This window comes from Aquarana catesbeiana, linkage group LG08 (genome assembly GCF_042186555.1).
Source record: "Aquarana catesbeiana isolate 2022-GZ linkage group LG08, ASM4218655v1, whole genome shotgun sequence".
Lineage (NCBI taxonomy): Eukaryota > Metazoa > Chordata > Amphibia > Anura > Ranidae > Aquarana > Aquarana catesbeiana.
Window position 1 is genome coordinate 284,915,527 of NC_133331.1, and position 13,275 is coordinate 284,928,801.

The 13,275-nt window shown below is 47.4% G+C and overlaps 1 protein-coding gene across 1 annotated transcript in view; it reads right to left on the reverse strand.

Annotated features, from left to right (window-relative positions):
- The window catches only part of LOC141106766 (uncharacterized), a 106,332-nt gene that overhangs the window by 36,811 nt on the left and 56,246 nt on the right, over nucleotides 1-13,275 (reverse strand). The window contains exon 22 of the mRNA XM_073597693.1: nucleotides 3,183-3,230. Within this exon, the coding sequence (XP_073453794.1) occupies nucleotides 3,183-3,230 (48 nt within the window). The remainder of the gene's footprint in view (nucleotides 1-3,182; nucleotides 3,231-13,275) is intronic.

Sequence of the window (13,275 nt, forward strand, 5' to 3'; positions counted from 1 at the left end):
ACTTCGAGCGCAATGCTTTGCGCTCCGAGTTAACCTTTTTTTAAGCCTATTAGAGCCTGTGGCTCTAATCAGGTGCTTCCAAAACACCCCTGCCGCTGGAATTCTGGCGCTGGACACCTGAATAGGGGGTGCAATGCATGAATCTATCCATTAGTCATAGAGGGGGGGTGGCTGGAGAGAGGGGGCGGTGTCTGTGCACCCTTAATGGACGCACCGCCACTGATACAGAGGGGGGGGCAGTATACAGAGAGGGGGAGAGACAGTATATAGAGATATACATTGAAAAGTTTTTTCTTCTTAACATTTGGTAGTCAGATCCCAAAAAATTCTAAGAAGTAAAAACTAAAATAGTTTACGATTTGCCAATAAAAAGAAATATGTCCCCGGATTTCATTTTAAAAATCTGGTCACCTTACTTTATTTAGGATGTATTTATGTACAGATTATTATACTCCAATCATGTGTGTGGCACCCTCTACCGCAGGTAGGTGCTAGAATGGGATTTCTCTAGGGAAAATGTCAGCGCAGGTAAATTTAGGCAGGCCTATGCTTCAGGCTAGGCCTGTTTGTTTTGATCTGGGGGCAGGGAGTTATTAGTGTAGCAGTGGGTGTGGCCACCTGTGCTCTAGTTCTGAGGCGCCTCCCCTGTCTCTAGGGAGATTGTTCTAGAGAAGGAGGCAGGGCCTGGGACTGGAGTAGCATGCAGCTCATGTGGGAGCCCTGACCAATCCCCACTTGGTATTGGTAGGGGGCGGGCTTCCTATATAAGCTGAGGTAACATGCCAATGGGGAGGAGTTGTTGGCCTGGAGAAGTGAAGAATGGAATACTAGACAGTGGCAGGGGCCACCACCCCCATCTGGGGGGGGGGGGGGGTGAGGCCTAGCGGAGGAGCCCGGGAGAGCTGTGAGGGAACTTTACCTTTACACAGTCATTGGTGAAGTCCCCATCATTACACGGTCATTGATGGAGGAATTCCTGGATCAGAGGAGCTGGAGAGAGGCTGTTGGAACGTATGTCCAGATAAAGTTCTCCATCATGGACTCGGGGGCAGATAAAGGTTGGCGAGTGTACCACAGTGGACTGCTGGGTGCGGAAGCAGACCAGGAAGTCTGGGAGGGAACTTCGTCCGTACACGGTCATGGATGAAGTCCTCATCTTTACACGGTCATTGATGAGGAGTCCCGGAACAGAGGAGAGACTGTGGGGAAGTGTGTCAAAGCGATGCCGCCTGGGGGAGCAAGGATTTGCAAGTCGCGCCAGCTGGGATCAGTAGTCCATCAACCAGAATAAGCTGTTAACTTACTAGGCCTAGGGAGGGGTAGTGCAGGCCTCTGGCCTAGTAACTACGCAGTCAACTACCACCAAGTACAACCAATTACAGCCAGCAAACTGGGATTATTCAGAGTGGTTGCTTTTTCTGTCATAATTGGTGAAGGTGATGGGACGGGATCTAATAGTTTTACAGTGGAAGTCTGTGCAGGAGGAAAGAAGTCCTGGGAGCAATAGTCTGCATGGTGTTGATGTAGAGGAAAAGACTGTAAATTAGGGTTGTCCCGATACCGATACTAGTATCGGTATCGGGACCGATACCGAGCATTTGTGCTCCCGATGCCAGATCCGATACCTGGAACCGGAAGTCAGCGGGCGGAGCGGAGATTCGTCTGGTAGCAGTGGAACACGAGGGTAAGCTGGCCGGGGCAGGGAGCCGCTGCATATTTAGTCCAAAACGGTGACCGGAGCCATCACATTCGGTACAGGAAGTGACGTTCCGTGTCTCCGTCGGAGGGTAAACATTGCGACGCCCATCTTGGTACACCCTGCACTCGGCTGTAGTAAGCCAGCAGCGGACATCTTGTTACACCCAGCCCATATAGTTCAGGCTGGGTGTAACAAGATGTCCGCTGCTGGCTTACTGCAGCCAAGTGCAAGGTGTACCAATATGGGCATTGCAGCATACTTACTAGATGTTAAATGATATGGCTGATGAGAGGCAAGGAAGGATTTTGCAATGCTATATGCCATATAGCATTGCAAAATCCTTCCTCTCCTCTCATCATTCATATTGCCAATCAGTGCTGCATTTCAGTGCCCATTAGTGCCTGCCCATAAGTGCCGCCTATCAGTTCCATCTATCAGTGCCCATAAGTGGTGTCTATCAAAGCCCATAAGTGCTGCCTATCAGTGCCCATAAGTGCCGCCTATCAGTGCCCATAAGTGCCGCCTATCAGTGCCCATAAGTGCCGTCTATCAGTGCCATATATCTGTCAGTGCCCATCTGTCAGTGCCCATCTATAAGTGCCCATATGTCAGTGCCCATAAGTGCCATCTATCAGTGCCCATAAGTCCCACCCATCAGTGCCAGCCACTTGTCAGTGCTACCTATCGGTGCCCATAAGTGCCGCCTATCAGTGCCATCTCCCATCAGTCAGTGCCCATCAGTGCCCATTAGTCAAACTGTAACATGACATTAAAAAAGTATTGGTAATCGGTATCGGCGAGTACTTGAAAAAAAGTATCGGTACTTGGTCTTAAAAAAGTGGTATTGGGACAACCCTACTGTAGATGTTAGAAGTACATCAGTTCTTCAAGGCTAATCCAAATAACCAATGTTCACTGAATATGATGGCAAAGCAACACGTTCTATGGGTATCCCGTATCCTCTTTACCCCAACCAAGTTATATCCCCCAATCAGTGGTGTTGCTAGGGGGTGGCTTTTGGGGCTATAGCCCCAAATCTGGGGCCCATAGCCCCGAGTCTCTGCAGGGGTCCCAAAGGGGAGGGGGGGCTCTCTGGGGATATATATATATATATATATATATATACACACACACACACACACGTACGTATATTATATACATGTGTATGCCCGCCCAAGCGTATGACTTTCTTTACTACGCTGCTATAGGCTCTAGCCCCAGATCTTTTGTAGACCTAGAAACGCCCCCGCCAAGCGCTACATGTGTGTATCAGTATCTGCTGGAGATAACAGACATCACAGTGACTATGGAGGAAGAGGACGGACATGACGTGGGATTTACTGGGCAGCCGCACATCAGGACAATGTCTCACTGCCTGTGATTAGCGCAGCGTCGCGCCGACCTCCTGGTGGGCTCTACACGTGGGCTGTGCGAACACACCGGAGCTCATCCTTAGTGTAGATATAAGAAAAAATCTTCTTACCTCCTCTGCTGCCAGTTCCAACAATGACTTGTTTTTTTCCCTCCAGCACTAATGTAAGCCACATCTGCCTCTCTGTATCCTATTTCATTTCCTCTGTACAATCCCCTGGCAAACGTAGAGATCGCCATCTTGTGGAGAAAACGACAACTGCACCCTCTGTTGTCCTTGAATTTCCAGAATACGGATGTATTGAGTTTCGGTCAAATTCCTGGGTGCCGAACAATAATGCTCTACGCACATTGGAACTTCATCAGCAGCCTCATGGCAGAAAACAAAAAGAAGAAAAACAAAATATATACAATATTACCAAAAGTATTGGGACGCCTGCCTTTACACGCACATGAACTTTAATGGCATCCCAGTCTTAGTCCGTAGGGTTCAATATTGAGTTGGCCCACCCTTTGCAGCTATAACAGCTTCAGGGAGGGCTGTCCACAAGGTTTAGGAGTGTGTCTATGGGAATGTTTGACCATTCTTCCAGAAGCACATTTGTGAGGTCAGGCACTGATGTTGGACGAGAAGGCCTGGCTTGCAGTCTCCTCTCGAATTCATCCCAAAGGTGTTCTTGGGGGTTGAGGTCAGGACTTTGTACAGGCCAGTCAAATTCCTCCACCTCAAACTCGCTCATCCATGTCTTTATGGACCTTGCTTTGTGGTCCAAATCATTTGGTGGAGGGGGGATTATGGTGTGGGGGTTGTTTTTCAGGGGTTGGGTTTGGCCCCTTAGTTCCAGTGAAGGGAACACTTAAGACGTCAGCATACCAAAACATTTTGGACAATTTTATGCTGTCAACTTTGTGGGAACAGTTTGGGGATGGCCCCTTCCTGCTCCAACATGACTGCCCACCAGTGCACAAAGCAAGGTCCATAAAGACATGGATGAGCGAGTTTAGCGTGGAGGAACTTGACTGGCCTGCACAGAGTCCTGACCACAACCTGATAGAACACGTTTGGAATGAATTAGAGTGGAGACTGAGAGCCAGGCCTTTTAGTCTAACATCAGTGCCTGACCTCACAAATGTGCTTCTGGAAGAATGGTCAAACATTCCCATAGACACACTCCTAAACCTTGTGGACAGCCCTCCCAGAAGAGTTGAAGCTGTTATAGCTGCAAAGGTGGGCCAACTCAATATTGAACCCTACGGACTAAGACTGGGATGCCATTAAAGTTCATGTGCGTGTAAAGGCAGGCGTCCCAATACTTTTGACAATATAGTGTATGTGAGGTTTAACGCTTATAGGGTTGGGGTTTAGGTTTAAAGATTAGAGGGTTAGAGAGAAATATTTTAAGTTTTATTTTTTAAGGGAGATATATTTTATCCTAATATAAATTTGCTAGTCTTTTTTTATTCTGGGGTCATCAACCGTGCAATTGTTAATTAAAGTATTGCAGTGCTTTATCGCAAAAAATGGCCTGGTAATGAAGGGGGGATAAATCTTCTCGAGGTTAAGTGATTAATATCAATAAACTGTTTTAAATTTTCATACAAATATATATTTGAAATCAAATCTTTATTATTTTTTGGCATGGTGTGGGCGGATTTCTGCCAGTCATAGGCTGTGTCACGCCCCTCCAGTCTGTGTCTTAGAATAACGGGGAGGTGAAGCCTCCATGAATCTACATGTAATATCCCACCCCCATTGTGTTTAGCTGGTTAGTGGGTGTGGAGGAGGGAAGGAGTGGGCTGTCACTCACCACTGTGTATACACCCACACGTGTGACTCTGTCGTCACATGGGCTGCTCAGATGTGGTAGGGAAGGAATGCTTGGCAAGGAAACTAGGGTTAAATCATGTTGCCGTCCGGAAGCTGCGGTGGCTGTCTTGGGGCAGGCTCGGCATCACCGGGGGGGCGGGGTGATGTCAGCAAGAGCAGTTTGGCCACACCCACGCTACGGGCCTTCCCATGCTACTTGAAGTTTGTTCTGCCGCAGCGGAAGCAGAACATACACCGGCTGATCAACGTTATAGGTCCGCTCCCTAGCATTACGGTCATACCGCTGTTTCTGCCTGGTCTGGGCCTGGGTCAATTCCCACCAACGTCTCCATTTTATCTCTGAATTTTAGGACGTAATCCACAACTGAGACCTCTGGGTCCGCAATCTTGCCCTCCCAGGTCTCACGGATTAGGTCCAGGGGCCCTCTTACCCTCCGTCCGTACAGAAGTTCAAATGGTGAAAAGCCTGTAGACTCCTGAGGCATCTCTCTGTAAGCAAACAGCAGATGAGGCAGATATCGTTCCCAGTCCTTGCCCTGGGAGTGCACAAAGGTGCGCAACAATTGTTTCCAGGTGCCATTAAAAAACGCTCGCACAAGCCGTTTGTTTGTGGATGATAAGGACTGGCCATGATATGCATCATCTGTATTTTCAGACAGAGAGCTTGCATCAAGTCGGACACAAACTGAGGGTCTTGATCGCTAATGAGCTCGGCCAGGAATCCCACTCTTGTGAAGATTCCCAGCAGAGCATCAGCGACCTTGTCTGCCCGGAGGGAGGAGAGAGCCACCCCCTGTGGCATAGTCGACAACTGTCAGGACAAAACATTTGCCTGAACTGCTAGGGATGGCCAGAGGCCCAACGATATCCACCGCTAACCTCTTAAAAGGTTCATCAACCACAGGCAAAGGTTTTAGCGGAGCCCTGTGTACATCCCCTGCCTTGCCAACTCGCTGGCAGGTAACACAGGACCAACAGTAGTCAGCGAGCATCGTAGGCCAACAAAAGTTATGTATCAACCGCCCCCGGATCTCAGTGAAACCCAAGTGTCCTGCGAGGGGAATCTCATGAGCCACTTTTAGCAGCTGTCCCCTAAATTGACTGGGTACAATCAGCTGCCTGCTACCTATGTCACCCTCATTCCCGTCTGCATGCAAACCTACTCTGTACAGTTTCCCTTTGTCCCAGTAGACCTTTTGTTTGTCGTTCTCAGCAGGGGGGCGAGCAGCTGAACTCGCTGTGCTAGTGTTTGGTCTGTCTGCAGTGCTATTTCAAAGGCGGAACAACAAGTCCCAGCCAGCAGTCTTATGGCAAAGAAGGACGGCTGCTGAGGCTCAACAGAGGTGGAGTCCACTGGGACAGAACAGGGAGAGGGCCCAGAGACCTCCTACTGCTGTCCTGCAATCAGGGCCTGCACCCCGGCCGCCTTTGCAGCACTGCGAGTGACCACCAATACTGGCAATGCATTATCATCATCATCATCATCACATTTAACATTTACCAGTGCAGCATCATTGGAACATACATCAGTTACCTTCACAGGCAAGGGGGTCTCCTCTCCTGTCTTTGAAGAAGGAGGGCCTTGCACTTCAACTCCACCCTCCCCCTCCCTCTGTCCATCCACTGGTCGCCCAGATATTACTCCAAAATCTGTAAACAATACCTTGGTAGGTCCAGAGAGTTCCATGGGAGCATCCTGGGTGCTCTTAGCAGGGGCATAGTAAGAAACAAGGGTACTTAAATCAGCAACCAACAACACAGCAGTGGGGATCTCCTCCCAGACACCCACCTCTCTCATCCCACTTCCAGCACCCCAATCGATGAAAACATAGGCACTGGGGACATGGGAAAGGGTTCCTCCAACTCCAGTGAGCTTGAGAAACTTCTCTGGGATGATGTCTGTTTCTTCTATCACCCCTGGTCTGACTAAAGTGGCTTCGGCTCCGGTGTCACGAAAGCCTGTTACAGTCCGGTGGCCTACGATGACTGGCTGCAAGTTGGTATGGGTTTCTGGAGATGTCCCACTGACGAACAGCACAGCAGAAGGGTTGCTGGCCAGATGGCCAGGTGATGTCAACTTCTTCTGCTCAGCCTCTGCTGGAAGCTGAGAATCAGAGGGAGCAGCAGAAAGGCATAAGCTGTCCTGGAGATCTACTCTGCGGTCAGCACCTCCACCCGATTGCTTGCGGATTCTGGGCCCTGAAATGGAACTTCAGCAACTTAGTGTTGACTGGGAATGTAAGCGGCCTACCTCTGGAAGAAAAATACCAAGCTCTGCTATTTCTTGAAAGACTCGCAGTAGTCTGGACCATTCCTTGTCATCCGGACTTGTCCTGGACAAGTAGTTTGCATGAAGATTCTTCCAACCAGGCACATAGGCCGCAGATAGCTGCAGAAGATTGACTTGGGTGGATTCTAGAATTAGAGAAACCTCCTTCAGAAGTGAGAGACTGAGCCTTGTTTCCAGATGTAGGCAACAGTCGTTGCACTGTCCAACTTTACCAGGACAGGCTTACCCCGGATGAGGTGACTGAAGGCTAAGAGCTTGAAAATCTGCTCTCAACTCCAGGATGTTGGACATGACACCATCTTGGATCCTTGAAAAAGACCATTGGCCCTGAGCCCATTGCTCTTGAAGTAGGGCTCCCCTACACTTTGCTGGTGTCTGACTGCACCACCAGGTTGTCAGAAGGGAATGACATTGCATTTGGAAGCAACAGTCTGCGCCAACGGTAGCCCAATGGTTCGCAAGAGTGAAGGACATTGAGCAGATGGAAGATCTGACCTCTGCGCTGCGAGATAAGTCGGAGGAACATAAGTCCAGATGGTTTCATTGGAACCTCTTTCGCTTCTCCGACGAATTCCACCAATACTTGTCAGGATCCATCGTCTAGGATCCCCATCGACAGTTCAGTATTACCGAACTTGGCTCCCCGGGGGCAACAGCCCCTCCCCTCCTCCCCCTCCCTGGAGTGTTGATATTATATTATATATATATATATATATATATATATATATATATATATATACATATATATCTTAGATTGTAAGCTCTAAGGAGCAGGGCCCTCTGATTCCTACTGTATCAAATTGTATTGTATTTGTACTGTTTACCCTCAAGTTGTAAAGCGCTACGTAAACTGTTGGCGCTATATAAATACTGTATAATACTGTATAATAATCAGACATCAGACTCTTTACCATGTGATCAGCCATGTCCAATCACAGCTGATCACGATGTAAATAGGAAGAGCTGGTGATCAGCTTTTTCTTCATCGCGTCTGACAGACGCGAGTAGAGGAGAGCCGATCAGCTGCTCTCCTGACAGGGGGAGTCTGTGCTGATTGTTTATCAGCACAACCCCCCTCGGATCCCACCCAGGACCACCAGGGAAGCCGCCCAGGACCACCAGGGAAGCAATCCACACTGGACCAGGCCCAGGCAGCTGCCAATCAGTGCCCACTCACAATGCCTACCACTACCAGTGCCACCAGGGATGCCTTGTATGAGTGCCCATCAGTGCCACTAATCAGTGCCCAGCAGTGCCACCTATCAGTGCCCAGCAGTGCCGCCTATCAGTGCCCATCAGTGCCACCCATAAGAACCCATCTTTGCAGCCTTTCAGTGCCCACCAGTGCCACCCATGAGTGCCCATTAGTGCGGCCTATCAATGTCCATCAGTGCTGCATATCAGTGCCCATCGTCAGTGCCCGTCAGTGCCCGCTCATTGGTGCCACCTCATCGGTGCCGCCTTATCATTGCCCATCAGTGAAAGAGAAAACGTACTTATTTACAAAAAAATTTAACAGAAACAAAAGCAAAACTTGTATTTTTTTCAAAATTTTTGGTCTTTTTTTATTTGTTTAGCAAAAAATAAAAACCGCAGAGGTGATCAAATACCACCAAAAGAAAGCTCTATTTGTGGGAACAAAATTATAAAAATTTTGTTTGTGTACAGTGTAGCATGACAGTACAATTGTCATTCAAACTGCGACAGCACTTAAAGCTGAAAATTGGTCTGGGCAGGAAGGTGTATTAATGCCCGGTATTGAAGTGGTTAATGAATGCGACAACCTGTTAGGTGTTGTCATCTTTATCCTTGGATGCTTGAACAAAACAGGATTTATGCCATCCGGAAATTCGGAAAATGGGCTGTTTCACCTGGTATGGTTAGGCAGCTTTTCATTGCCAGAGCAGATAACCCTTTCAAAGGGTGAGCAGAAACCACTCCTTTAGAGTGTATTGACAATGTGTTTATTGAATGGGACATCCTATTAGGTGTCATCCTTATCCCTGGCTGCTTGAGCCATACATACTGTCATGCCCTTCTATGTATTCCTCTTATAGAGTCTGAAGAGGATCATTTGCTTGGGAAAGCAATGAGACTGCTCCTTGCCAGAGAATTTAAACCCTTCACAGGGTAAGTGGGAATAACTCCTTTGAGTGTATTAGCCACTTGTCTAATAAAAAAAGAGAACCTGTTAGGTATCATCATCTCTGGCTGCTTATTCAAAGCAAGATTCACACAGTCATGTTCATCTACGTCTTCTTTATTGAAGAGCCTGAAGAGGGCTGTTTGCTCTGAGATTGGTAATTACTAATAGATAAACGTTCCACAGGGTTTGCGTACCATTTAACAAACCAGCCCATAAAAATAGTTAAATGCAGTAAAATAGTTTGCTTAGTAACAAACCCTAAGCCTCGATTCACACAGGGGCAACGCGACTTCGACACGACTTTGCAACGCGACTTCAACGCGACTTTGAGCGACTTATAACACGACTTCAAGTCGCCCCCCAGGCCCCCAGAATTTGCCTGTGGCCAATCAGAGCTCAGGAGGGAGGGAGGGAGGAAGGGGGAAGCATGTGTAGTGGTGACTTTTTTTTACTACTTCCTGTGAAGTCGCTTTACTATAGATAGAGATCTGACTTGGAGGCGACTTCCATTGATTTCTATGTGTACAGGTCGCCTAGAAGTCGGATCGAAGTAGTACAGGAACCTTTTCTGAAGTCGGAGCGACTTCAGTAGTGTAAATTAAGACGCTCTCATTCACTGTAATGCAAATCTCTTCTTGGGGCGACTTGGGGCGACTTGAGGGCTTACAAGTCGGATCCCAAGTCGTCCTAGTGTGAACCGACCCTAAGGGGTGCTAGACGGAGACTGAAGCCTCCATCTACAGCTCAGATTTACCAGGTGGTTAATCAGCTAGTCCTGCCAGGAATCAGGACATAATGAAAAAGTTTGTTCAGAACAGCAACAAAAAGGTAGAAATTTGCAACAGAATTACAATAATCTTCTGCAATGTACACAAACCAAGGGAATTGTAGACATCATTACCATGCTTCTCCCCACTTTTTTTTGTGTGAAAAACTGAAGAGCACATAGAAAAATTAAAGGATATCCCATATCTCAACAGGCCATGGCTGGCTCCAGTAGACATCCACAGGTGACTCCTCTACCTTCTCTGGAAATGCTGGTCTTTGGAGGGGGTTGGCATAATGGCACGACAGTAAAGCAAACATGAGAAGCCACCAACAGGTCATTGCCATGTGTGAACAGACAAAGTGTTATTTTGTGTACCTGTTATGCAGAGTACTCCCTGTGGAGGAGCTCAGGCTATGCATAGTGGCTGCAGGAAGCAAGACACAACAATACCCAGCAATGCAGCATTCATTTGGATACAAAGCATTTTACAAATTTAGCTCACCCATACTCCATCATCCGACCATAAACACTGGCATAGCGCGGGTGCGCGTGCATAGGGGAGACTCTGCCAACACCACTGCCCACTTTATTTGGACCTAGCGGACCCCAGACATGGCTGTTAGCCATGATAAAAGCCGCCCCGAGGACCAGCAGCGGGGCTCCCTGGATTATGGGTCATTTAGATGAGACACCAGGGACTGCGTCCAGCTTAATCCACACGCATGGACGGACAGCCAGCCCTTTAGACCAGCCAGGTAGAGGAGCACACCTAGGTCCTGCGCATAGGAGGAAAAAAGAAGAACGCCGAGGCTGTAGGTGGGCTCAAATTTATATGAGTTAAGTCCTGGAGGCATGGGGGGGCGGAGCCTATACCCAGCTGTCAGGAAATAAGGTAGAATTGGGGAAAAGAATACTTACAATTAATGTCAGAGGGTTGATCAGGGTTCGATCGATGAGTTGGGTAATCGGTTCTCAAACTTGGCAGATGTTTCTGCTTGGATGGTAAAAGGAGAACTGCCCATTGTCTTGGCATCTCCTCTTTTCTGTCAGATCAAAGGGGTGTTGACAGCGACCAGTGACCAATCGTCTGGTCATCTTGTTTAGGGGTTGGTTGCTGGGAGGTGTCGACATTCATGACCCTGTCCCACTTTGTGATACATATTCATATCTCTGCATCTCTAATGTTTACAGAATGTGAATATCCATATTATTGATCAGCGTGACATTTGCTTCAAAACAGGTACACACATGTCAGGTCCCCAATGTCTAGTTTACCTAGGAGGGATAAGGGGTTCCAGGGTTTCCCATATTATCTGACATAGGGCTGTCTGGACTTGAAACATTACAAATTATCAGAGGAAACGAAATATATCCATATTATGGCTGTGCTATTATTACTTTGGAAGTTATGAAACATGCTGAAATTTCATACTTATCCCACTATTTAAACTTTATGGGCACTAAGGTATTTATGACTGGTATCTGCTGGTTCTCTGAGTTGAGAGGTGACAGTTTTACGATAGGCCTGGACATCCTACCAGACCAACATTAGCTGTTTTTTCACACCTAGCTTGGTTCTGCTTCTCTGTTGAGATAACAGCTGTTTGAAGTATAAAGCCTATGAATTCCTGAAAATAAGGGAGGAGGGAGGGAGTTCATATTTCTACTGCCATTTTAAACTGTTAGCCAAGCTGTCATGGTTGCCGAAAGGTTCCCAACAACATGGCCACTAGCTACAGCTTTTCGTGTGTCCAGTACTTGACATCATTACAGAGCCCTTCCCCCTCAACTCACTAGGTTGATAGCTACAGTATCTCACAAAAGTGAGTACACCCCTCATATTTTTGTAAATATTTTATTCTATCTTTTCATGTGACAGCACTGAAGAAATGACACTTTGCCACAATGTAAAGTAGTGAGTGTACAGCTTGTATAACAGTGTAAATTTGCTGTCCCCTCAAAATAACTCAACACACAACCATTAATGTCTAAACCACTGGCAACAAAAGTGAGTACACCCCTAAGTGAAAATGTCCAAATTGGGCCCAAAGTGTCAAAATTCTGTGTGACCACCATTATTTTCCCACACTTCCTTAACCCTCTTGGGCATGGAGTTCACCAGAGCTTCACAAGCTGCCACCGGAGTCCTCTTCCACTCCTCCATGATGACATCACAGAGCTGGTGGATGTTAGAGACCTTGCACTCCTCCACCTTCCGTCTGAGGATGCCCCACAGATGCTCAATAGGGTTTAGGTCTGGAGACATGCTTGGCCAGTCCATAAACCTTTACCCTCAGCTTCTTTATCAAGGTAGGGGTCGTCATGCAGCCCCAGACCATGACACTCCCACCACCATGCTTGACTGTAGAGATACACTTGTCTTTGTACTCCTCACCTGGTTACGGCCACACACACTTGACACCATCTGAACCAAATAAGTTTATCTTGGTCTCATTAGACCACACGACATGGTACCAGTAAGTCTGCTTGTCTTCAGCAAACTTTGGGGGCTTTCTTGTGCATCATCTTTAGAAGAGGCTTCCTTCTGGGACGACAGCCATGCAGACCAATTTGATGCATGGTCTGGTATGGTCTGAGCGCTGACAGGCTGACCCCCCCACCCCTTCAACCTCTGCAGAAATGCTGGCAGGACTCATACATCTATTTCCCAAAGACAACCTCTGGATATGGCGCTGAGCACGTGACCTCAACTTCTTTGGTCGACCATGGCAAAGCCTGTTCTGAGTGGAACCTGTCCTGTTAAACTGCTGTATGGTCTTGGCCACTGTGCTGCAGCTCAGTTTCAGGGTCTTGGCAATCTTCTTATAGCCTAGGCCAACGGCTTCCAAACTTTTCCTTATAAAAACATTTTGAAACTTTGAAAAATTTCTACTAAACATTTCTTGGATAAAGTGCAGAAGATAAAGTCCTACAAAATTCTTTAATTTATAAGGAAGTCCACGTGTCTCCTACAGAACGAACCAACCTGTTATCCAGTTCAGCTCTCACATCTGTACACCCCTTATGGACCCGTCCAATATTTACATTTCTGCCGTGGGCCGGTTTATTCGTCAATAACTTTGCTATTACTAAAACCAAAATAATACATACGGTACTTTTTTTTTTAGGACGCGCAGGGCTTTCTTTTGAAAAAAATGAATTTAATATTTTA